Raw genomic sequence first — 24748 nt, 5'->3', positions numbered from 1 at the left:
CATTTTCTGCCTCTATTCAATAATAAATATATTTTAAAAAGGAAAAAGTTACTCACTACCTATGTATTCGAAATATTTTCAGGGGTGGAGGAGATGGCATAATGCTTATGTGAAGACTTGCATGCCTGAGGCTCCAAAGACCCAGGTTCACCGCCACCATAAGCCAGAGCTGAGCAGTGTTTTGGCCTTTCTCATTAAAACAAAACAGTATAAATATATATCTCTTTTTTTCAGTAAATGCAGTATTGTGGGTGTAATTCTGGTGCCTTCTTTTCCCACGTTTCCTTTTTGGTTTGTCAAAGCCTTTGTTTCTATTGCGGTTGACATTTCTTTGCACCTTGTTTAATTCCTACAGCCTCTGAAACAGTAGTAAATTAGGGCAAAGACCAAACTCCGCCCCCCACCCCATTTGAATGGGAAATAGACAACATTGGTTTGTGAGGGCTCTCCTAGAGTCTACACTTGACGTGTCCACGTTATTATTAAAAGTTCATTTATTTCCCAAATACGAAAGTCCACCTCTACCCACTCCCCACCCTGCAATCGGGTGCAACAGTCCATCCCAGTGTGGTGCGAGGTGGGTGTGACATCTCTTGAGCCCAGTTCCGATGACTGGGTCTCTCTCTCTCTCTTGGGGCTGCTCTGCCACTTCCTGAGCTGGGAGACTGGGGGAACAGGGGCTGAAATCAAAGCTCCAGGAAGTGGGAACTGAGCTTGGGGAGAGAGCTGGGACTGAGATCAAGTCTGTTTCCGATGGAGCACAAGTCCCTGGCAGCAAGGCCTGCAAAGGAACTTGGAGAATGTGGCTCCAGGGTGCCTGCCCGCTGCGTCAGGGCGCCCCCTACAGGGCAGTGCAGAGAACGTCTGAGTTCTTGTTGTTCTGGTGCAGGTAGATCCGTCTGCGGTTATTGAGTTCTACGGTTGTGCTGTGGACAGCATCCTCCTGCGCCCCCTTCTGCCTGGCGCAGCACCTGCAGCTGCCCAGGAGCAGAGTCACCACGCGGTCCCAGGGCTCCAGCGAGCGCAGCCACAGCGGCAGGAAGGCCCAGCTCTGCAGCTTCTCAGGCAGGATGTTGGGGTAGTGGGCCTGCAGCAGCCGGATAGCCATGACCAGCAGGATTATGAAAGTAATAGGCACCCCCACACCTGTCAGCACGGGCCAGCCGGCCAGCGAGAGGCCAAATACAGCCAGGGGGATCAGGAAGAAGAAGACAACCAGATAGACGACTGCAAACCAGCGATAATCAGCAGAAATGTTGCCCAGTCCTTTGGCCAGGTAGACGGGCAGGCGGGTGAAGGGGATGGGATACCACAGCAAGAGCCCCGTGACGTTGAAGGAAAGGTGACACAGGGCGATCTGAAACACACATCAAAACATATGCACATCAAACACTAATTCGAAGGGACATACACACCCTATTGTTCTTAGCTGCAGTATTCACAGTCACCAAAGAGTGGAAACAGCCTAAATGTCCATCAACCGATAACTAACTCAAGAAGTTATGGGATTTGTGTCTTGTGGGGAAAAAAAAAATGGATGGAACTGGAGATGATGGTGCTGAGTTAAATAAGTAATGAGATGAACTTGCAAACAGTCAAACGAAGAAGCAAACGACCTGTCTGTTTCTAAGACTGTGTGAGGAGGACTAGGGTGGTTATTACTGGCAGGTGGGAGGATAGGGACATGTAATTTCTGGAACTATACTCTGTAATCTTACAGTCTTGTATCCCGCTATTAACCAGAGAAACACACACACATACACAGGTGAGTGGAACAGGATGAGAAGCTTCAGTCCAGGAAACACCAGCAGTTGAGCTGCAGTTTAGCAGCTGTGCGCTTGGTGAGCTGTGCATCTGCCAGAAACACTCGTGCCAGAACTGAATTTATAAGATCCATGCTCACTCTTAGTGTGTTAGACTGTAACATGCTGAAAGGTTATTGATTTCAATAAACTACGCTCTTCTATTTGCTTTTTTTTTTTAATAGTTTGGCTAAGTACTTCTGTGTCAACAACTGTTCTAGATATAAGCCATCAAGTCCCAAAGTGAATGTTTAAAATCTTTTTGGCTACATGTGCTCTGCCAGGCATGTGGGTCAGGTTCTGCTATGGTGTCACTATCTCAATGGGGGAAAAAATGACCCAAGAGAAACTAAATGGCTCATATGCCAAGGACCAAGCCCTACAAACATAAAATTTGGCTACTCAAGAAATTCTAGCTTGCAATCTGTTATACTAAATTTTCTTTAATGCTATGCATCATTTGTATGCTTTTTTTTTTAAATGACCAATTTCAGGGGTCAAATGGGAGTGCATATAGGTAAGTAGACACATTACAGTGAACAAGGACCCAGGTTTAAGCCCTCAGTCCCCACCTTCAGGGGGAGGAAAGCTTCAGAAGTGGTGAAGCAGGGCTACAGGTATCTCTCTCTCTCTCTCTCTCTCTCTCTATCACCCTTCCCTCTCAATTTATCTGTCTCTATCCAAAATAAATATTTCCAAATTATGAATCTCTTCTGGAATCCTGGGTTTAGCGGTTCAGCTAGTTTCCTGATGAGCTCAGAGTTGTGGTTCCCAGAGATTTCCCAGAAATTCTTAGAAAAGACTGCCTGGAAAACTCTTTGTACCTCTATCATGTTTCCCCACCCATGTTTAAAGACCTGCAGGAGATGAGAGTTGTCGGTGTGCTTCTAGTTCTGCTTCTGGGATCCCTTCTGTTACATTGCTTGACGTTGTGGTCTATTTACATGGTCATTCTGTTACATTGGTTTGGTCTCACTCCCCCTGCCTCCGGAAGATTTTGGTTTAGTCCTTGCCAATTTGTGCTTCTTCCTTCTCCCCGCCCCCTATCCTACATACTTGCTTGGTTCCTGCCTCTTCCTCTGGAGGAGAGAGAGGAAGACAGAATTGGGTTGTGATTAGATTAGATTAGTTTTCAGAAACGAAAACACGGGCAAGGGAGACAGCATAATGGTTATGCAAACAGACTCTCATACCTGAGGCTCCTAAGTCCCAGGTTCAATCCCCTGCACCACCATAAGCCAGAGCTGACTAGTGCTCTGGTGTTTCTCTGTGTGTCTCTCTCTACATCTCTCTCAAAAATAAAATTAATAAAAAAATTAAAAAAAAAAAAGAAACGAAAACACAAGTAGAACCTGAAATGGAATTGGCATATCGCACCAAAGTAAAAGACTCTGGGGTGGGTGGGTGGGGAGAATACAGGTTCATGAAGGATGATAAATGACATAGTGGGGGTTGTCTTATTAAATGGGAAACTGGGGAATGTTATGCATGTACAAACTATTGTATTTACTGTTGAATGTAAAACATTAATTCCCCAATAAAGAAAAAAATTTTTTAAAAAAGATTAGTTTTTTGAACCGTTCACTTGTGAATAAAGAAATATTGCTTCTCCGCTCAGCCATGTGTCCCTGGTCATCTGTCTCCTGCTGTGAAGCTAGCCCGGCATACTGGCAACCTGAACTTTGACTGACAGAGACTGTTCTCAGTTTCTCTCTCTCTCTCACTCTCTCTAGAAGAGGACTTTGGGGCTGCTTGGTGGCACACCTGGTTGAGAGCATATGTCACAGTGCATAAGGACCCAAATTTGAGCCCCTAGTCCCCACCTGCAGGAGGAAAGCTTGACAAATGCTACAGGTGTCTCTCTGTCTCTCTCCCACTCTGTCTCCTCCTTCCCTCTCAATTTCTGGCTATATCTATCTAATAAATAAATGAAGATAATAAACTTTAAAAAAAAAAAAAAGAATAGTACTTTTATGTCTCCCTGCCCCTCACACAAAAAGAAAAGCTTGACTATCATCTGAAATTACAGAAGTCAAGGCCACAGATAAATCCCACCCATGCATCCCTGCCCACACAGCACTTGCTGACCTGGAGGGAGCTCTTCATAGTGTCTCCAGGACTAGCCAGGGCAGCCAAGATGGCAGTGGTGGTGGTGCCGATGTTGGAGCCCAGAGTGAGTGGATACACCCTCTCGATGGAGATCACACCAATACCTGGAGAAAGTCACAGTCATTAGCATCTGCCTGGGAGTTGACAGGAGAGGAAAATGGCATCCAGAGAGTCAGGAGCCACTCACCGATCAGTGGGGTCACAGCAGATGTGAACACAGAGCTGCTCTGCACGAGGAAGGTCATCACTGCCCCCACGAGGATGGCCAGGTAGCCAGTGACCCAGGCAAAGGGGAAGGGGAAATCTGGGGGAGAGAAGGGAAAGAGATTCACTCAGCACAAGCTGATCCTAAGGACATGGTGTGTTCTATAAAGACCAGGATGAATTCCACTAAGACCCATCCTAGCATGTCTCCAATTATGCCCTCTCCTAGAGCAATCAAGTAAAGGTGAATGGACCTACCGGTGTTGAAGGTCTTCTTGATGACAACAGCAACCTTCCCCTTGATCAGGGAATTCAGGAACTTGACCATCATGATTAGGCTAACACAAAGTATCAACAAAGACAGAGCCAGCAGGATGCATCCAACAGCCAGGTCTGGGAGGTTGGAATTCACAAAGATGTGCTGACCTGGGGGAACCATGAAGAGCTCTTCTTAGGAGGAGTTATGCATCCCATACCCCAAAAGCTATACATTTTGTTTATTCCTGTTTCACAGTAATGGAATTTGGGCTTTGTAGGGCTGCTACTGCATAGCCCAGGATACCAGTTTGGAACCATAGAAAATGGGGAGCACAGGTCTAGTTCTGCCCAGTTGGAGTAGGGGGACAGACACTGGTGCCTGTCACATGGAAAGTCTTACTTTCCTCTGCTGTGATAGCATCTATCTCCCAAGACCAGCACAGGGTCTTTGCTCAGAATCTCATTGCCTTCCCTCATTCCATGATTCCATCAAGATGGCTGACTCCAGGCTGCCTCTAGGTGGACAAAGCTCTACCAAGTCCTACTCACATTTCTCCAGGTTCTCCTTGTGGGTCACATTATTGATGGTCCATGTTTTCAAACCATCTGTCCAGCAGAGGGATGGGGAGGTGCAGTTCTCTGGTGTGGGGACAGTGACGTTCATTGGAATCTGGATAGCAAACATCGGAAATGAGGCATGTTAGTCCACAGCACCCAGTTTTGAAGAGAGCACTGGGAGATCAATGAATAGAGCAGGGAGACACACCACAGAATGAACACAGGGGGTCCTTAATGGTGTGTTTTTGTGACCCTGGATGGTGGCATAGTGGGTAAAGCATTGAACTACCAAGCATGAGATCTTTTTAATAATTGGACTGAGACAAGAGAGAAATTGAAAGAGGAGAGGGAGACAGAAAGGGAGACAGACAGAGAGAAACCTGTAGCCCTGCTTTACCACTCATGAAGCTTTTCCTCTAAAGGTGGGAACCAGGGGCTTAAACCCCAGTACTCGTGCACTGTGATGTGAGTGCTTAACCAAGTAGGCCACCACCTGGCCCCACAAGCATGAGATCTTGAGTTTAATATCTGGCTTGACTTGTACCAGAGTGATGCTCTGGCTCCTGCCCATCCCTTTTCCTACTATCTATCACACATAGATAAAAGGCGATATCTTAGTTCCTACCCATTCAAGGGCTGGTTTCTCAAGAAACCCATGAGCCAGTATGGGGTCTTCAGTAATCCCAAAGTTGTCTTTTTCTTCACTTTCATTTGCCTGCTTTGAATGTGAAGTTTTGTTTGAGATAGACCTAAGCATTCACCAGTTCAGAAATACTCTCAGCAACTTACCACTTTGGTGAGAGTTTTGCACCAAATCTTGACCAGACTCTTGTTTTTGGCTGATTCATCATTCATGATCACTTGTTTCACCACTTTTTTATCCAGCTGAAGAAGGTAAGAGAAGAGAGTCAGCAGAACTTGCCATGGATGGGCACATGTAGGGTTGGTGGTACAAAGGAACTGATATTATGACCAAGATAAAACCACAAAGCTCCCTTATACTAATATTGCTGTGGACTGACCCCAATGGGGCAACAAGAAGGCCCTGGAGGTGGGAAGTGAGACAACCCCATCAGTGGACAGCCCTATCAGTTGATTCCACTGGGGTTGAGGTCAGTGGTGAAAGCCAAGTAGTTACCCACGTGTCATCAGAGAGCTTTTGAGTCTTGGGAACTCAACTTCAAGGGGAATCACTGTTCAGGGAGGGAAAACCATCCCCCACCCCAACTCCAATAAAGATGCCTCATATGCTAAAGTCAAGGAAGCAAAAATCAATGAGTCCACCCCTTATTCCTGAAATACGCCTCACTGGGTTTTGTCGGGGAAGCCGAGGAGCAGTGCCTGCAGAGCCTGGCCCTCTCTATATCTCCCCTCTCAGTGGGGCAGGAGGGCAGGGGCAGGGATAACTCCTCTCCTCTGGGAAGGAAGCCATGTTACCTGGACAATGAGCTTTGTGAAGGGGTCTGTGATGACTTTCAGAAGTGCCGGGGCATCCTCCCCATTCTGGAAGTTGAAGGAGTTGACCACGAGGTCAGTGAGGATCTCGAGGTAGTGGGTGGCAGCCTCCAGGGGCAGGAGCACCAGCACAGAGAGCCAGTTGAAGAAGTCATGGACGGTGGCCCCCGCAAAGGCCCTGAGGGAGGGGATCAGCAGAGCAAGTGAGCTCATCTGTCAGTGGGCCCCTGGATTAACAGTCCAAGGGGATCCTTAGTGTGTCAGCTGGAGGCGTCACCTCGTATGTGCTCCCAAGTCTCCAAACCATTTTCTCAGTGACTGCAACTCCCTCAATGTAGTTTTTTTTTTTTTCCCCAAGCATAAGTTTTCATCTGTCCCTTTAGCTAATATTCCAAGGCACGAACCAATTCTTCCCAGAGAGGTGACCTCAGACGCTTGTACATGCTGTGCTCTCCTTTAGTAGAATGATACAAATATTTCCTTTGTACTTGGCAAAATGTTTGAGGAGGCCTCTCTGTGTTTGGGATAGCAATTACAAAGACGTGAGTTAAAACAAGCTATTTAAATATCCCCGGCAAGATTGTGAACTAGGTCACATTTGATGAGCAGGCATTTTTGTGTGGATGGCACTGTATGTCTTGGGGTTTATCCAGGAACCACCATGAGAACAGTGAAAAGAAGACCCAATTCAGAGGAAGACGATCTAGACCACACAGCCAGTGAGACGGCTCAGCAGGCCCAGCACAGGACGAGACGCACTCGTGAGGATCCTGGTTTGGATCCCTGGCATCACATGGCAGTAGTGGGATGCTCTTGCTCCTCTCTAGCTCACATGAAGTTAATAACATGAATCTTTAAAATCGGTGGTGCGGTGGCTAGTACACTGAACTCTCAGACATGAGGTCCCAAATTTGAAGCCTGGCATGCTGCTATGATGATTCCTCAATCCTCATTCCTCTCTCATTAATACAGCCTTTAAAAAACAAAGGGAGTCGGGCGGTAGCACAGCAGGTTAAGCTCAGGCAGCGCAAAGCACAAGGACCAGCTCAAGGATCCCAGTTCGAGCCCCCGGCTCCCGACCTGCAGGGGAGTTGCTTTACAAGCGATGAAGCAGGTCTGCAGGTGTCTCTCTTTCTCTCCCCCTCTCTGTCTTCCTCTCCTCCTCTCCATTTCTCTCTGTCCTATCCAACAATGACTACAAGAATAACTACAACAATAAAATAACAAGGGCAACAAAAGGGAATAAATAAATAAATTAAATTATAAAATTAATCAGGGGCTGGACAGTGGCACATTCAGTTGAGTGCACATAACCATGCACAAGGACCTGGGTTCAAATGCCTGCTCCCCACCTACAGGGGAGAAGCTTCTTGGACACTTCATATGGAACCGAAAAGGCTGTGTGTGTGTGTGTGTGTGTGTGTGTGTGTCTGGGGTAGGTAGCATAATGGCTATGCAAAGAGACTCATGCCTGAGGCTCTGAAGTCCCAGGTTCATTCTCCTGAACTACCATAAGCCAGAACTGAGCAGTGCTCTGGTAAAAAAGGAAGAACAACAACAACAACAACAACAACAAAAAGGTTAAAAGGCCACTTGTGGTTCAGTGGAAATGATTGGCTCCCACTGTCTGCCAATCGCCAATGGAGGAGAGCGGATGCTTCCTGCCAGTTGAGCACCCTCTGACGCAACATGGCAGACAAGCTGGACACTGACTGTTATGGAAACTATATAAAACTCCGGACAGAGTCCTTCGCACATCAAAAAGGACCAGCAATGTGCCGGACCATTGGGAAACACGGATCCCTTTGCCCATATCCAGCTGCCTGTTTTCCCACCTGACACCCACGACAGTTCATTCTGCCTCTCATTGGCACCCAGCTCAAGATTATTTGTAAGCGGGGTGGGGCGTTAGAGTGCTATGCAGAACACTGAGAAATGTTACACATGTACCAACTACTGTTGACTGTAAACCACTAACCCAATTAAAAAATTTAAAAAAAAAAAAGGAATAAGTAGGGCAGGGATAGATAGCATAATAGTTATGCAAAGAGACTTTCATGCCTGAGGCTCCAAAGTCCCAGGTTCAATTTCCTGTACCACCATCAGCCAGAGCTGAGCAGTGCTCTGCTAAAAAAAAAAGAAAGAAAGAAAGAAAGAAAGAAAGAAAGAAAGAAAGAAAGAAAGAAGGAAGGAAGTGGCTTTGTGCTGGCTCAAAATGGAAGCTTTAGGAGTGTGTGCTTCCAGTTAATCTGGGACAGGAGCCCCATTCTACTTGGCCTTTAAGTTCTTCGTTCCAGCTCCACTGCTCTAGTCTTTGTCAGATGGAAGGAGACAGAGGGAAATCAACACAGCACTGAAGCTTCCTCCAGTACCGAGGGAGGCTGGGCTGTCTGGGGTCCTGTGCATGGCAAAGGACATCCTGGTGAGCTATTGTGCTAACCCTCTTAATTGATGAACCAAGCCTTGTGAGAATCACGGAGCTTGGCTTACATTTTAAGGAGGTCCAGCAATGTGCCAGGCATCTCGCTAAGCCCTCAACTGTATAAGTGTCCTTGAACACAAAGCTCAGATCCTGTTCAGAACTCACTAAGCAGGATGGAGATGAGGTTTAATGGGCGACTGAATCTGGGAGCCCAACTGCAGCTGGGCTCCACTGCGCCCCCTGCTGAGCGCTCTGGGAATGACACGTTTACCCTCCTGGGCCAATGGCAGGGCTGCTCTTACCTTCTGAACTCTTTCCTGTCCCCGGAATGCATGAGCGCCACGATGGTGTTGGTGATTGAGGTCCCGATGTTGGCCCCCATGATGATGGGGATGGCGGTCCGCACCGTGAGCACTGGAGGGGGGAGATGAGGCAGCAGGCTAGAGGTATGTGTGTGGGGGGGGGGCAAGGGGGCAGCTTACCTCATTCTGATTGAAACTGCATTCAAGTGAGTAATCTACGGCTACTGTTTTTTATTATTATTATTTTATTGGATAGAGACGGCCAAAAGTTGAGGGAAGAGATAGAGAGAAAAAGACATGTGCAGTACTGCATCACCTTTGTCAAGCTCCCCACCCCCCACTCCCTTGCAAGTGGGGACCTGGGGCTTGAACTTGGGTCCTTGCACATTGTAACATATGTGCTCAACCAGGTGCGCCACCACCCAGCCTCAGGGTTGTGGTTCTTAACTTTTTGGGTGTCTGCATGTCTATTACTATGAATCTGAAAGTCAGGGTTGTTCACTGTGGGAATAAGCATATATAATCTCTAATTTCCCAGCACATAATTTCAGAGGCTCTGAAGCCCTTCTGCAAACCCCAAGTTTAGAATGTCTTTCTAAGTTTCTTGGATGGGCCTGGAGCTGACTGTGCTAAGTCAAGTAAGCACAAAGTAAGTACTGAGAAGACTCCACTCAGAGATAACTAAAATAAATGACCTTGGGAAACAGCATAATGGTTATGCAAAGGCTTTCATGCCTGAGCTTCTCAGGTCCTAGGTTCAGTCCCCAGCACCATCATAAGCCTGAGCTGAGCAGTGCTTTGTTTTTTTAAACAAACAAACAAAAGCACATATTATATATAGAACCAAAAGGTCTTTTTAGACTCTGAAGGCTATGGCAGTCAGAGGAAAGGGGTAGGTGTGGTGACTCACACACAATATTTATTTGTTTTATTTCTTTTTAATTTTTTTAAATTATCTTTATTGATTGGATAAAGACAGCCAGAAATCAAGAGGGAAGGAGAGACAGAGAGGGAGAGAGACAGAGATACACCTGCAGCACTGCTTCACCACGCGTAAAGCTTTCTTCCTGCAGGTGGGGACTGGGGTCTCGAACCTGAGTCCTTATGCACTGTAACATGTATGCTAAAGCAGGTGTGCCACCATCAGCCCCCTATTTGTTTTATTTCTTAATGAAAGAGAGCCAGACATTCACTCTAGCACATGCAATATGCCAGGGAACAAAACTCAGGACCTCGGGAGTCAGGCGATAATGCAGTGGGTTAAGTGCACATGGCGCGAAGCACAAGGACCGGACTAAGGATCCCGCTTTGAGCCCAACGGCTCCCCACCTGCAGGGGAGTCACTTGACAGGCGGTGAAGCAGGTCTTTCTCTCCCCCTCTCTGTCTTCCCCTCCTCTCTCCATTTCTCTCTGTCCTATCCAACAACAATGACATCAATAATAACAACAACAATAAAACAACAAGGGCAACAAAAGAAAATAAATATTAAAAAAAAGAATTTAAAAAAAAAAACTCAGAACCTCATGCTTACAAATCAAATGCTGTCCCCACAGTTCCACCTCCTAGGCCTACCCATTCTGCTCTTTTGTGGCACCAGGATGCAAACCCAGAGTGTCAGGATTCAAACTCATAGCATGCAGGCTATTTACCCGCTGAGCCACTTCTTGGGCCCCGAGTGTCACATTTCAACATAAAGTCAATCAACACTAAATAGAATATGATTTGTGACTGCAGAGAACTCAGGGATGAGTCTTCTAGCACTGGAGGGTCTACTTTCAAACTGAGCTGAGAAAGAAGTCACCTATGGTCAAAGGCAACATATCACAGCAAAGCCTGTGGCATCTGGCCCTGGGAGGGGGAGTGGGGGGAAGTGGGGGGAGTGCTAACGTGCCCAGACTCACGTGAGGAGGCCACCATGCTGACGACAATGGAGGTAGTGGTGCTGGAACTTTGAATCAGGACGGTCACCAGCACCCCAATCATCATCCCAGCCACAGGGTTGGTCATAACAGAGTTGTTACTAAAGAACTGTCCAGCCACCTTGCCTACAAAAAAAAACCCAGGATCACCAGATGGGGGCCAAGGGGTGCTCCAGATACTTGTCTCAGCTGAAGTCAGCTGAGTGTCCAATTTTCCCAAATTCTGCAGTACTGTCCCCAGCTCTGCCCTGATGCTGTCCCCTCCTCTCTGACCCAGGTCCCCACCCACCTCTCACCCTTTATTCCTCTAGTCCTGTCAGACTGCATGTTCTCTTACCCCTCCCTGTCAGCAAGGCCCCCCCACCCCTTCTTGGGCCTTCTCTGATCATGAATTTGATCTCAACTCTGTACTTGACCGGAGTGTAAACAGTAGGCTCCTGAGGGTCCCCGGCTCATCTCTGGGATATGTTCCCGATTTAGAAGATCTCCTTTTCAGGATGGATCTCATGTTTCTTATTCCACCCTTTCCACCCCACTCTCAGCCCCCATCATCTAAGATTGTGCTATCTAAGAATAAAGCAGATGATTTCCGGACTTGTCTCTGAGCTCTGAGACCATAATACTGCATCTGATGCTGCCTCAGACCACAGAGACAAGAGTGACATCCAGAGAGCTTGCAGATCTCTCCCTCTCTCTCTCCTCTAAGGTCACACTCAAGGAATCTTGAGACAGCCACAAGACAGTAGGATGCCAGCATCATCTGAATCTATTTTCAGTTATGTGCCGCACCCTGGTTCTTCTCCTGGCTTCCTCTCTCAGACACCCCAGCTGAACCACAACCTTTAACTGAACCTCCTATACTCTCTTCTAAAATTGGGGGTCGGGGGGTCACAGAAAGCACCACTTTCACAAGTTATCTGAGAAGCCTTCCTGTCCTATGTGCCCCCTGGAGGATGGAGCTGGTGAGATGCTGAGACACAACAAGCCCACCTACCCCAGACCTCAGACTTCCCCCTTGTTACCTCCAACCAACTGGAAGGCACTACTGAGAACATCCAAGGAACACACGAACAGGTAGAGAAATCCCAGAATCGCAGTGATTTTTCCCACATTTTGAAGGATACTGAGCATCTTTCCTTCGGTGTCTTTCTCTAGAGGAAGAGAAAAAACATGAAGAGTTTGGGGGTTGCAGTACTAAGCAGCCAGGCAAAGGGCTCCCCAAGGGGCTGTGAGAGGCAGGGGTATGTCATGGCTACACAGGGCAGAGCGGTAAGGTGACCTGATGTCCACCTGCTCTGGGCTGGCTCTAAAGGTCCAGGTGGGGTCAGTGTGGTCAGGGCACAGACAGGGGAGTGGGGAGTGAGCCCCATAATCTGTTCAGTCACTCTGGTTCAGTGCACCTGCTAAGTGCTACTGGTGGAGGAGGGGCCAGGGGAGAAGGCAGACAATGGCCCTCCAACACCTTCACAACAGCACAAAGTTCTTTTTTATTTATTTACTTATAATTTTTTATTTGACCAGAGAGCACTGTTCAACCCTGGTAGTGAAAGGGATTGAACCAGAGACTTTGGAGCCTCAGGCATGAGAGTCCGTTTGCATAACCATTATGCTATCTACCCTCCAGATAGCATAATGATTATGCAAAGAGACTCTCATGCCTGAGGTTCCAAAAGTCACAGGTTCAATCCCCCGCACCACCATAAGCCAGAGCTGAACAGTGCTCTGGTTTAAAAAAAAAAAAAAAGTATATTTCTGGGGCCAGATGGTGGCCCACCTGGCTAAGCGCTCACATTACGGTGCACAAAGATCCAGGTTCAAGCCCCCAGTCCCCATCTGCAATGGGAAAGCTTCACAAGTAGTGAAGCAGGTCTGCAGTTGTCTCTAGCTCCCTCTCTACCTCAGTTTCTCTCTTTCTCTATCCAAAAAAAGATTATTAGTACCATTATGCTATCTATGCCAACTGAGAACTTTCTAGAAAAGTTCTAGACTAGGAAGCAAGCACGGCTTCCACCAGGGGAGAACTGGACCCTCTCCCTTTCTGAAAAGTGTCCCCCTTGCCTGCTGCTCTGTTCACATGGAGCCTCTTCCTCCCCTCACCCCCACTCCTGCCCGGTAGTGTTTAGGTCATGGGACCCCCACTCCCACCTCAGGGGCTCTCCTGCTTGAGGTCTTGGAGTTTACTGCTGGGTTCCCAGCACCCACCAGTGACCAGAGCAGTGTCTGACCTGGTCACAACCCCAGTGCCTGGCTAGCTGGTTAAATATTGAAAGACAGAACAGAGACCTTGCCCGCCACATTGTGCCTCAGCAGGGACTCGCCATCCTCTGGTGCCAGGTTTTTGTGCAAAAGGCATTAGAACAATGCACGGGGTGGGGATACAGAGGAGGAGACACTGTGCCCTGTGAACTGTCCCCCACCCCAGCCAGCCTCAGGTGTACCTGACCACTTGATCCCCGTGTCCTGAAGCTCGGGCAGGTCCCAGGGGTCTTCTACCTCTGTGGGCTCCTCTGACACTGCCACCGTGGTGTGGGGCGGCTCCTCCAGTTCCAACTTAACCACAGGCTCCCAGGTGTCACCTGTCAAAAGAGCCAATGGGTGAGGATCATGTCTGAGTCTCTGGGGTCTGGGCAGGGGGCATCTGGGTGGAAAGAGCGAGGACACCCACTGTGGTCAGCCTTCATCCTGTTCTCAGGCGTGGAGGCCTGTCGGTCAGCAGCCTTCTCCATTTGATTATCGAACTGCAGGTTTTCCAACCCAGGCAAAGGAGCCATGGCCTGTGGAGGAGGGGAGGAAATAATAAAATCAGGCTGCTGGCACCTGGAGTCCTGGCCTGGAAACGAGAGCGCAAGGTGGGGCTGAGCAGGACGTTGAGACCCCAAGACTCTGTATCTGAGGCCCCTGTTCCTGATGTGACAGATACAGGCTTTTCTGGAAACTGCCTCCCTGGGATCCTTGGAGCCTGCGGGCCCCCCACCCTGCCCCAGTTCAGTTCTTACCAGTTCCCACCTTCCCCCCACCCCCCCCCCCCGTCAGATTCCAGTGCAACCCAGGCATCTGTACAGAAACTAGCCTGCATTTCATATTCATGAATGGCCCCCGTGCAGCTTTTTGAAAAAAGTACACAGATAGTGCTTTTTTTTTTTTCTTTCTTTCTTTCTTTTTTACCAGAGCACTGCTCATCTTTGGCTTATGGTGATGCAGGAGATTGAACCTGAACTTTAGAGCCTCAGGCATGAGAGTCTCTTTGCATAACAATTATGCTATCTACCAGCCCCACAAATAGTGTCTTCCAGTTATTAATCATATGCCTTTAAGTTGGGTTCTTATGCCAAAACACCTCCATAACAGTTTGTAGTTGTGTTAAAAAAGAAACCCTGTCGTTAACTTTTCATAGTGCTACCGAGACTGAAAGGGTTAACTTTTTTCTTTTTTAATGAGACCAGACCACTGCTCAGCTCTAGCTGATGGTGGTGCTGGGAACTGAACCTGGGACTCCTGGTGCCTCAGGCCTGAAAGGCTTTTTGCATAACTATTATGTTGTCTCCCCAGCCTAAAGGACTAATTTATAAATACACTTTTATAATCTTTCCACATTCTTTAATTCACTGGAATGAACTGCTTTGTGGGCTGGTCCTGACCCCCGCTCCCCTTGGGACCTGCCTCAGGGTGGACAGGCGTGGGGAGGGGTGACTGAAGGTTGTTCAAAGTGATGTCAGATGTCTGTCCCAAATCACAACGCTATCTCCTTTATTCCACAGAATTCGGGCTATTTTACTTTTGTTTAAGGTCTGCTTTGGTTCAAACAGCAAAAAAACCAGATATCCTACCATCACTGGAGACTGTTCTCAAGGAGAAATCTGACTTTTGGTGGGTTTTTGGAAGGAGTCTCTAAACCACTGGCATCTAGGTTTAACTATCTAGACCTTTTAAAAGAAGGTCTTTTACCACCAGTTTGCAAAGTAAAAGCATTTTGAAGGGATGGCATTAAGTGAGATAGATCAGAGGGAGGAGGAATACCAAATGATCTCACTCATACACAGGTCCAATCTAAGAAAACCAGAAATGTGAGGCCTGGGAGGTGACACACTGAACTCTCAGGCATGAGGTTCCAAGTTCAGTCCCTAGCATGTGCCAGAGTGGTGCTCTGGCTCTCCCACTCTTTCTTTCACCTTAATAAATCTAAAACAAACAAACAAAAACAGAAGAGATCATTACTGGCTGCTGCAAGCCAACTAATTGTAACACTTAGCAATTTGACACAATTTACAATTGTCCTTCAATGGGGCAGTTTTTTCTTAAATACCCAACAGAAGACAGGTTTTCAAACATGCCTCCACGGGAGGGGGATGGGGATAGGTTTATATATATATGAAGGCAGAAAGTAAATGAAGCAACAAAACCAACTCCCCAGCAAACTGAGATAACACAGAAATCAAATCTATTGATGAATCGAAAGTGGCAGGCACCAACGGTGTGGAAATTCGGAATATACCTTCTCTCTCTCTTTGCCACAAAAATAAATCATAGAAGAAGCCCAGCTGACAGTGTACAGCTGTTTGTGTGAGACCCAGATTTGATCCCAGACAATACTCCCGCGAGAGCAAAACGCTGGTTTGGGTTCTCTGCCTCTTAAAAGACAAATGAGCTACCTTGAACTCGGTTCAGAAAAACTGCCTGTTAAATAACGAATAAAACTGGGGTGGGGTTATTTATTTATTTTTCCCCATAACTCTGAGCCAGCCAAGACCCCAGAGGTTATGTCTAGGAAGACTATGTAAATGGAAGCTCTGTCAAAAGACTGGGAAAGCAGAAAAGTAACAGCCTAGCCTGAGAGAGAGTACTCACCATAGCCTGCGCTTGGCACCAGTGCAGTTAAGGAACCGAGGTGCCAGTGGAGAGCAGGACCCAGATATTTAAGGGAGAGGACCCTCCCACAGGTGGGTGGAGCCAGATGCTCTCGCCACGCCCCTTGCTTTTAGATCGCTCGGATCAGGACCCGATGGGCAAAAAAGTGGAGTGATTTTTTTCACTTATCAGCTCTAATTATGGTGGTGCAGGGGTATTAAACCTGGGACTTTGGAGCCTCAGGAGTAGAGCCTTTGGAGTCTCTTTGCATAACAATTATGCTACTTACCTGAGCCACCCAGAAAAGAATTTAAAAAAATAAAAAAGTAGGCGGGTGGTACAAATCTTTTTATACAACAGACTTTTATGCTTGAGGCCCTTAGGTCCCCGGTTCAAGATCTGATATCACCCTAAGCCAGAGCTGAGCAGCTCTCTGGAATAATTATAATTGATAGGTCTTATTAAAAAATGTTGAAAATTGTTTAAACATTTTAATTTATTTTTAATTAGCTTTATTTATTTATTTTTAAATATTTATTACCTTTGTGTTGCCCTTGTTTTATTACTGTAGTTATTGTTGTTATTGATGTCGTTGTTGTTGGGTAGGACAGAGAAATGGAGAGAGGAGGGGAAGATAGAGACAGGGAGAGAAAGACAGACACCTGCAGACCTGCTTCACCACTTGTGAAGCGACTCCCCTGCAGGTGGGGAGCCAGGGGCTCAAACCGGGATCCTTACACGGATCCTTGTGCTCTGCGCCACCGCCACCGTGCGCTTAACCTGCTGTGCTACTGCCCGACTCCCATTAGCTTTATTTATTTATTGGATAGAGACAGCCAGAAATCGAGACGAAAGGGAGTGATAGACTTAGAGACAGAGGAACACTTCAACACTGGTTCACCACTTGCAAAGCTTTCCCCCTGCAGGTGGGGACCCGGGAATCAAATCTGTGTTTTTGCGCATTGCATTGTAACGTGCACTCAACCAGGTGCAACACGACCTGTTGCCTTGACCAGTTTTTTAAGGGGTTGGATGGTAGCGCACCTGGTTGAATACACATGTTACAATGGGCAAGGACACAGGTTTGAGCCTCTGGTCCCACCTGCAAGGGGAAAGCTTTGTAAGTGGTGAAGCATTGCTGCAGGTGTCTCTCTCTCCCTCTCTATTACTCCCTTTCCTTTCGATTTCTGGCTGTCTCTGTCCAATAAATAAAGATAATAATTTTTTTAAAATCCCATACAAATAAAAATCACAAGACAACCAAAAATAGGAAATAAATTACCTTGGAATAAAGGTAAGAGAGATACGATATTGCAGAATTTAACAGCAAAGGTTGTAGATAATGAATGGAATGACCAGATACATGATACAATCAAATCTATTTAATCTGCATTATCAGTCCAAGCAAACAGCACAAAGCTATTCTCTATCAAAGAAATAAGGGGAAATGTACCACACTGTCATAGCAGCATTTTCTCAATAATAAGACTTAAAAGAATTTATTTTTTAAATTGCAAATAGTTGGCCTGCCAGGTGGTGCAGTGGCTTTTGTCGGGCCCTTGAGCATGAAGTCCCAAGTTAGATCCCAGTATAACATGTGACAGAGGGAGGGTCTGATTTGCTTTCTATCCGTGACAGTAAATAAACAAATAAATATTTTTGAAAAATTATAGACAAGGAATGTAGAATATTAGTACACAAAAAGGCTTTCAAGTCTGAGGCTACAACATCCCAAATTCAGTCTTAAGTACCACCATATTCAGAGTTGAGCTGTGCTCTGATAAACAAAGAAAAAGAAAATTTAAAAAAGTTCTCTCTTTAAAACAAAACAAAAGGTGAAAAGGAAATGAACTTATGTATTTTTTTTAAATAATTTATTTCTTTATTGGGGAATTAATGTTTTACATTCAACAGTAAATACAATAGTTTGTACATGCATAACATTCCCCAGATTCCCATTTAACAATACAACCCCCACTATGTCATTCATCATCTTTCATGGACCTGTATTCACTTACGTATTTTTAAATGATTTTTATTAGTGATTTACTACTGATTACAAGATAACAAGGGTACAACTCCACACTGTTCTCACCACCAGAGTTCTGAATCCCCAGTCCCTCCATTGGCAGCTACAGCTCTTCTCCCTCTCTCTCTCTCTCTCTGTCTCTATCTCTATTTTTTAAATCTTTATTTATTTGCTGGATAGAGACCGTCAGAAATTGAGAGGGAAGGGGTGATAGAGTGGGAGAGAGTCAGAGAGACACTTGTAGCCCTGCTTCACCACTTGAGAAGCTTTCCCCCCTGCAGGTGGGAACCTGGGGCTTGAACCTGGGTCCTTGAGCACTGTAACATGTGTGCTCAACCAGGTGCGCCACCATCTGGTCCTTCTTAAGATTGTAGATATGGGTGAACTATGATTTCTACAACTCTGTCTAATCCTTGTAGATATTTGCACGTTTTTTTAAGGTTCCATCTTCTCTTCCTTTCCAAGTCAGACATAAACCTATGACTGCATCCAAATATCCTTCCTTTTTTCCTCTCCTCTCTCCCGGTCCTAGTGGAGTTGGGTGAACTTTGGCACATGGGATACCAAAGATTGAACTTAGAACCTCATGGTTGAAAGTTCAAAAGCCTCAGTGCCCAAGTTCTCCCCTTTTTATATTCAAATTGAAAAGGCAACACAAGTTTAGTCAGATGACTTTGTATATATAATTTATTTTTTATCTTAACAAGTTTTTAAGTTTTAGGAGGTTAATGGTTTACAATATGAATTCTGATACATGGATTTAATTTCTCAATTCCCCATCAGAGGATCTGCAAAACAGTCACCTTCAATGTTTTTTAATGTGTGAGAATTTCACTCAGATCAGGGCTGATATGACTGTAAGTCCAGCTTTGGGTTATATTTTTAACGTATCAATTTTGGTGCATCCAGTAGTGGGAGGTAGAGAACGTCTAACCATCTGGTCATATATGGCCCCCAAATTCATTTGCTCCGGTCCTGCCCTGGCAACAATACTGTAAGTTAAGGGAATCGCCCTTTCTTTCTTTCTTTCTTCCTTCCTTCCTTCCTTCCTTCCTTCCTTCCTTCCTTCCTTCCTTCCTTCCTTCCTATCTATCTATCATTTTTACCATAGTACTGCTGAGCTCTGGCTTATGGTGGTGCAGGGGATTGAACCTGGAATTTTAAAGCCTCAGGCTTTATAAAACAAAGTTTCTTTGCGTAATCATTATGCTATCTCCCCCACCCAGATGGTGCAAAGTGTAGTCCTCAAATGCAGACACACATCCTGGGAGGTGGTGTGGTGAATTACGAATTGGATGCTTAAGCATGAGATACAGAGCTTAATCCCAACATAGCATGAGCCAGAGTACAGTCTGGTTCTTTCTCCTTTACAGACAAATAAATGAAAAGTTTCAATATTTATGTATTTTTGCCAGTTCGAGAGGAGAGAGACAGAGAAGAGAAGCAGAGCATCATTCTGGCTCATGGATGACAGGGGTTATACTCAAAACTCCATGCTTGAGACTGCAAGATTTTATCCCTTGTGCCATCTCCTGGGTTTATTTTTTTTATATTTATTTATTTATTCCCTTTTTTTTTGCCCTTGTTGTTTTTATTGTTGTAGTTATTATTGATGTCGTTGTTGTTGGATAGGACAGAGAGAAAGAGAGAGGAGGGGAAGACAGAGAGAGGGAGAGAAAGACAGACACCTGCAGACCTGCTTCACCGCCTGTGAAGTGACTCCCCTGCAGGTGGGGAGTTGGGGGCTCAAACCGGGATCCTTGAGCCAGTCCTTGCGCTTTGCGCCACCTGCCTTAACCCGCAGCGCTGCCACCTGATCCTCTATTTAAAAAAAAAAAAAACTTTATTTAATTTTATAGGACAGAGAGAAATTCAGAGAGAAGGAGGTAGAGAGGGAGAGAGAAACAGACACGTGCAGTAGTGCTTCACCACTTGTGAAGCTTTCCTTCTGCAGGTAGGGACCGGGGACTTTGACTTGGGTCCTGGTGCATGGTAACATTTGCACTTAACCACGTGCTCTACTGCCTGGCCCCTTGGGTTTGATTTTTTTAAAGTAATTTTTATTAGTTATTTAAGAGTAGATTACAAGATTATAAGGTTACTGAGTGCAGTTTATATTCAGGGTATATTTGATCAAAGGATACTCTTTTTATGAAACCCCCAGTTCTGTTGCCCATAGTGATTAGACAATGTGCAGCAAAGAAGACAAAGTATTTATTGTTACATGGACCTGAATGGATGAGTCTCATCTCACAAATGCAGTATTAAGTCAGAAGGGCCAGGGAGATAGTGAGGTGGATATAAACAGACTTTCAAGCCCAAGCTTGAAAAAATCCCAGGTTCAGTCTCCAATGCTACCATAAGACTAAACTGAAATATGTTCTGGTGAACTTAAAACAAACAAGTTAAAGAAGCCAGATATGAGCATTTGTACCCTGATTCCACTTGTACAAAATTTCTAAACCGACCCAACCTAAGTCTGAATCTTCTGGCAGGCAATTTTTTTTTTCTATAAGTAAACAGATGGTTAATAGACATATAGATACCACAGCACCGAAGCTTCCTTCAGCACAGTGGAGGCTGGGCTTGAACCTGGGTCGTGCGTCTGGCAAAGCAGTGCTTTTGAATTCCAGCCAGCTATTTCATTGACCCTTGAGAGATGGATCTGGATCTACAATTAGGGTTGGGGCAGGGGACGGGTCTAGAGAAGGGTGTTAAAGGACTAGGCAGGAGTAGTCTGACTCTGGGCAGGAAAGTTCACTCAGTTAAATGTGAAGGTAAGTCTGGGGTCTCTGTCGTCATGGGCAGAAAACTTTCAGTCCCTTTCCTGGCCCTGGGAGAGAGGATGGCAGGCTGCTGGTGTTCCTTCTCACTCACTTGTCAGGAATGACTTGGGGCTCTTTCCTCCTTTCAGGGAGGAATATGAATCAGGCTGCTTACTTTCTATTGTATGTTAATTATTACATGCAAGTGTCTCCTATGATGCAGAGAAAAGAGAGAGAGAGAATGAGAGAATGAGAGAGAGAGAGAGAGAGAGAGAGAGAGAGAGAGAGAAAGAGAAGCAGCTTCTGGAGATTCAACCGGGAACCTCAAGCAGAGCTCTTTGCTTTACTGGTTGAACTATGAACTATGAATCTCCCTGATGGCCAGGTTCCCTGCTTAAAAAAAAATGTTTTTAAGGGTGGGGCAGATAATAATTATGCAAAACAGACTCTCATGCCTGAGACTCTCAGGTCCCAGTTTCAGTCCCCCATATCACCATTAGTCAGAACTGAGCAGTGCTCTGGTAAAATATATAGAGAGAGAGAGACAGCCAGAAATTGAGAAGGAAGAGGGAGATAGAGCCAGACAGAGGCAAGAAACTACAGCAGTGCTTCACCACTCCAAAACCTTTCCCCCTACAAGTGGGGGCTGGGGGCTTTAAACCGGGTCCTTGTGCATTGTAACATATGCACTCAACCACCCCCCGCTGCTTGCTTTTAATTGAGAACTCTCAGCCTGAAACCTAGAGACAGAGATACCTGCCTGACTCAAAGTAGTTTCCAAACTATGAGCAGTCATTAAAACTGTAAAAGTGGTCCTGGAGTGGTCCGGGAGGTGGCGCAATGAAGGTCCAGAGTTCAATCCCCAGCAGCACATGTACCAGAGTGCTATCTGATTCTTTCTCTCTCCTCCTATCTTTCCCATGAATAAATAATTTTTTAAAAAAATAAAGTGGTCCTGGAGGTGGTGCAGTGGACAGAACTCTGTAACTGTAAAGCAGGCATGCTCTGGTAAAGAGATGAGGGGAGGGGAGGGGAGGAGAGGGTTGGGGAAACAACATAGTGGTTGTACAAAAAGAAATTTTTGCCTGAGGCTCTGAAGTCCCAGGTTCAATCCCCAGAACCACCAGAGCTGAAGCAGTGCTCTGCTCATGCTCTCCTCCCTCCCACCTCCTCTCTCTATATCTTTCCCTCCGTATCTTTCTCATTAAAACAAAATATGAACATGGTCCGTTAGGTGGTACAGTGGATAAAGCATTGGCTTCTCAACCATGAGGTCCTGAGTTCAATCCCCGGCAGCACATGTACCAGAGTGATGTCCGTTTTTTTTTTTCTCCTCTCCCCCATCTTTCTCATGAATAAATAAAATAAATTAATTAAATTAAATATGAGTGAGGAAGAGAACACTATACAAAAGAGCAAGGGTATGTCTGGAAAAGCATGAGTCTATTTAAATGCATATTTTACTGCCTAGACTTGAGAGCACCCACTGTGGGTTACCAGAAAACTCTTACTACATAGCACTGGGCTAGCTGAGGCCACTGTTACTCTTGCTCTCTGTATTTTTTAAAAAAATTTTTCAATATCTTTATTTATTTATTGGATAGAGACAGCCAGAAATTGAGAGGGAAGGGGGTAGTAGATATGGGAGAGAGACAGAGAGATACCTGAAACACTGCTTTTCCACTTGCAAAGCTTTCCCCCTGCAGGTGGGGACTGGAGGCTTGAACCTGAGTCCTTGTCCATTGCTACATGTGCACTCAACCAGGTGCACCGCCACCCAGGCCACTGCTCTCTGTATTCTATCAGAATGGAAAAAAAAAAAAAAAAAAAAGCCGAAAAAAGAGTCTCTTTGCAGAACCATTATGCTATCTACACTTGAGGCATGGAAGGTGTTTTTTGTTTGTTGGTTATTTGCAGAACCATTATGTTCTCCTCTGCCCTGAAGCCATGCATGTGTAAGACACTGACTAGCTTAAGATGGGCCTACTGTGGGCTGTGTGGATCAGACATCACTCTGGGTCAAAGAGCCTGGGTGGTGGCCAGGGGTCCAATGCAGAGAAAGAAGGAACATCGTCTGTCCTGACCAGTTGTCTACCCCCAACACCCATTCCCACCCCAGGGCCTTTGTGCCTGCCATCCCCTGGACCGTTCTCCCAACGCCTCATGTGTACACCCCTTCTCACTTGGGGGGTCCTGCCCACCACTGCTTCATGTCCCCTAGAAATCATCACTAGACCTCCAAGGAGATGCTTTCTTCCTGCATATGAGGTCCAGCTTCCTCCCTGAATATAACAATTCAGCACTTAATAAGAATATATTTGATCAGAGAGAGAGAAAAAAAAAAACAAACACTAAGGTCTCAATTAGCAAGGCTGCGCTCTACCACTGAGCCACCCCACCAGTCCCAACTCAGTGTCATGCCTGAGGCTCCAAAGTGACCAGGATGTATCCCTTACACTACTATAAGCCAGAGCTGAGCAGTACTTTGGAAATAAACATTAAGGAACAACTTCTGTATCTAAACTTAACTGGGCTTAACTCTCCCTTTTGTGCTCTCTCTCTCTCTCTCTCTCTCTTCCTCTCTCTCTTTCTCAGCAGAGAAAAAGAGAGTGAAGGAGACCACAGCATCAAAGTTTCCTCCAGTGTAGTGGGGACCAAGCTCAAACCTGGGTCACGCATATGGAGAAGCAGAGCACTGTCCAAGTGAGCTATTTCACCTGCTTTCCTTCTGTTCTCTCAGTTGAGTCCAACTCAACAGAGCAAGTTGGAGATGCCAAAGGAAGACAGGCAGGTGAGCTCCAGGCACCTTCCCGGCTCATGTAGAAAGCTGTCCTCGGGGGCTGGGTAGTGCAGTGGAATAAGCACATATGGAGCGAAGTGCAAGGACCAGTACAAGGATCCTGGTTCCAGCTGTCGGCTCACCACCTGTAGGAGGGTCATTTCACAAATGGTGAAGCAGGTCTGCAGGTGTCTTTCTCTCCTCCTCTCTGTCTTCCCCTCCTCTCTCCATTTCTCTCTGTGCTGTCCAACAACAATAATAATAACCACAACAACTATTAAAAAAAAAAAAAAAAGCAAGGACAACAAAATGGGAGAAAATGGCCTCTAGGAGCAGTGGATTCGTGGTGCAGGCACCGAGCCCCAGCAATAACCCTGGAGGTAAAAGAACAAGAAGAAGGAGGAGGAGGAGGAGGAGGAGGAGGAGGAGGAGGAGGAGGAGGAGGAGGAGAAAGAAAAAGAAAAGAAAAGAAAAGAAAGAAAGCTATCCAGAGCCATCTACAAATTTAATGCTATCACCATCAAGATCCCAAGCACATTTTTTAGGAGAATAGAACAAATGCTACAAATGTTTATCTGGAACCAGAAAAGACCTAGAATTGCCAAAATAATCTTGAGGAAAAAGAACAGAACCAGAGGTTTCACACTCCCAGATCTCAAATTGTATTACAGGGCCATTGTCATCAAAACTGCTTGGTACTGGAACATGAATAGACATACTGACCAGTGGAATAGAATTGAGAGCCCAGAAGAAAGCCCCCACACCTATGGACATCTAATCTTTGACAAAGGTGCCCAGACTATTAAACGGGGGAAAGTAGAGTCTCTTCAACAAATGGTGTTGGAAACAATGGGTTGAAACATGCAGAAGAATGAAACTGAACCACTATATTTCACCAAACACAAAAGTAAATTCCAAGTGGATCAAGGACTTGGATGTTAGACCACAAACTATCAGATACTTAGAGGAAAATATTAGCAGAGCTCTTTTCCGCATAAATTTTAAAGACATCATCAGTGAAACGACTCTAATTACAAAGAAGACTAAGGCAAGTATAAACCTATGGGACTACATCAAATTAAAAAGCTTCTGCACAGCTAAAGAAACTACTACCCAAACCAAGAGACCCCTCACAGAATGGGAGAAGATCTTTACATGTCATACATCAGACAAGAGGCTAATAACCAGAATACATAAAGAACTTGCAAATCTCAACAACAAGACAACAAATAACCCCATCCAAAATTGGGGAGAGGACATGGACAAAATATTCACCACAGGAGAGATCCAAAAGGCTGAG

The 24748-nt window shown here is 45.8% G+C and overlaps 1 protein-coding gene across 1 annotated transcript; it reads right to left on the bottom strand.

Annotated features, from left to right (window-relative positions):
* Positions 1-522: 522 nt before the first annotated feature.
* LOC103124404 (sodium-dependent phosphate transport protein 2B-like) lies at positions 523-23833 on the bottom strand. The gene is made up of 13 exons (XM_060188633.1): positions 23387-23833; positions 13696-13804; positions 13469-13606; positions 12053-12181; positions 11013-11156; positions 9111-9222; positions 6369-6564; positions 5721-5816; positions 4923-5043; positions 4374-4541; positions 4099-4215; positions 3891-4015; positions 523-1357 (listed from the first exon to the last, which is right to left on the bottom strand). Exons 1-13 carry the CDS (start codon positions 23534-23536, stop codon positions 842-844), a joined length of 2121 nt encoding a protein of 706 aa, XP_060044616.1. The 5' UTR covers positions 23537-23833; the 3' UTR covers positions 523-841.
* Between the last annotated feature and the right edge of the window lie 915 nt (positions 23834-24748).

This window comes from Erinaceus europaeus, chromosome 3, assembly GCF_950295315.1.
Source record: "Erinaceus europaeus chromosome 3, mEriEur2.1, whole genome shotgun sequence".
Taxonomy (NCBI): Eukaryota; Metazoa; Chordata; class Mammalia; order Eulipotyphla; family Erinaceidae; genus Erinaceus; species Erinaceus europaeus.
This window is presented reverse-complemented; position numbering and strand designations above follow the sequence as displayed.

What these genes read in the sequence shown, in the direction of transcription:
- LOC103124404 (XM_060188633.1), bottom strand. Translation starts at nt 23,536, where the DNA reads ATGTGCTTATTCCACTGCACTACCCAGCCCCCGAGGACAGCTTTCTAC. An exon ending in AGAGAACAGAAGGAAAGCAG is followed by an intron (nt 13,805 to 23,386) that starts GTGAAATAGCTC and finishes CCTCCTCCACAG; the next exon opens with GCCATGGCTCCTTTGCCTGG. An exon ending in CTATGAAGAGCTCCCTCCAG is followed by an intron (nt 1,358 to 3,890) that starts GTCAGCAAGTGC and finishes TGTGTGTTTCAG; the next exon opens with ATCGCCCTGTGTCACCTTTC.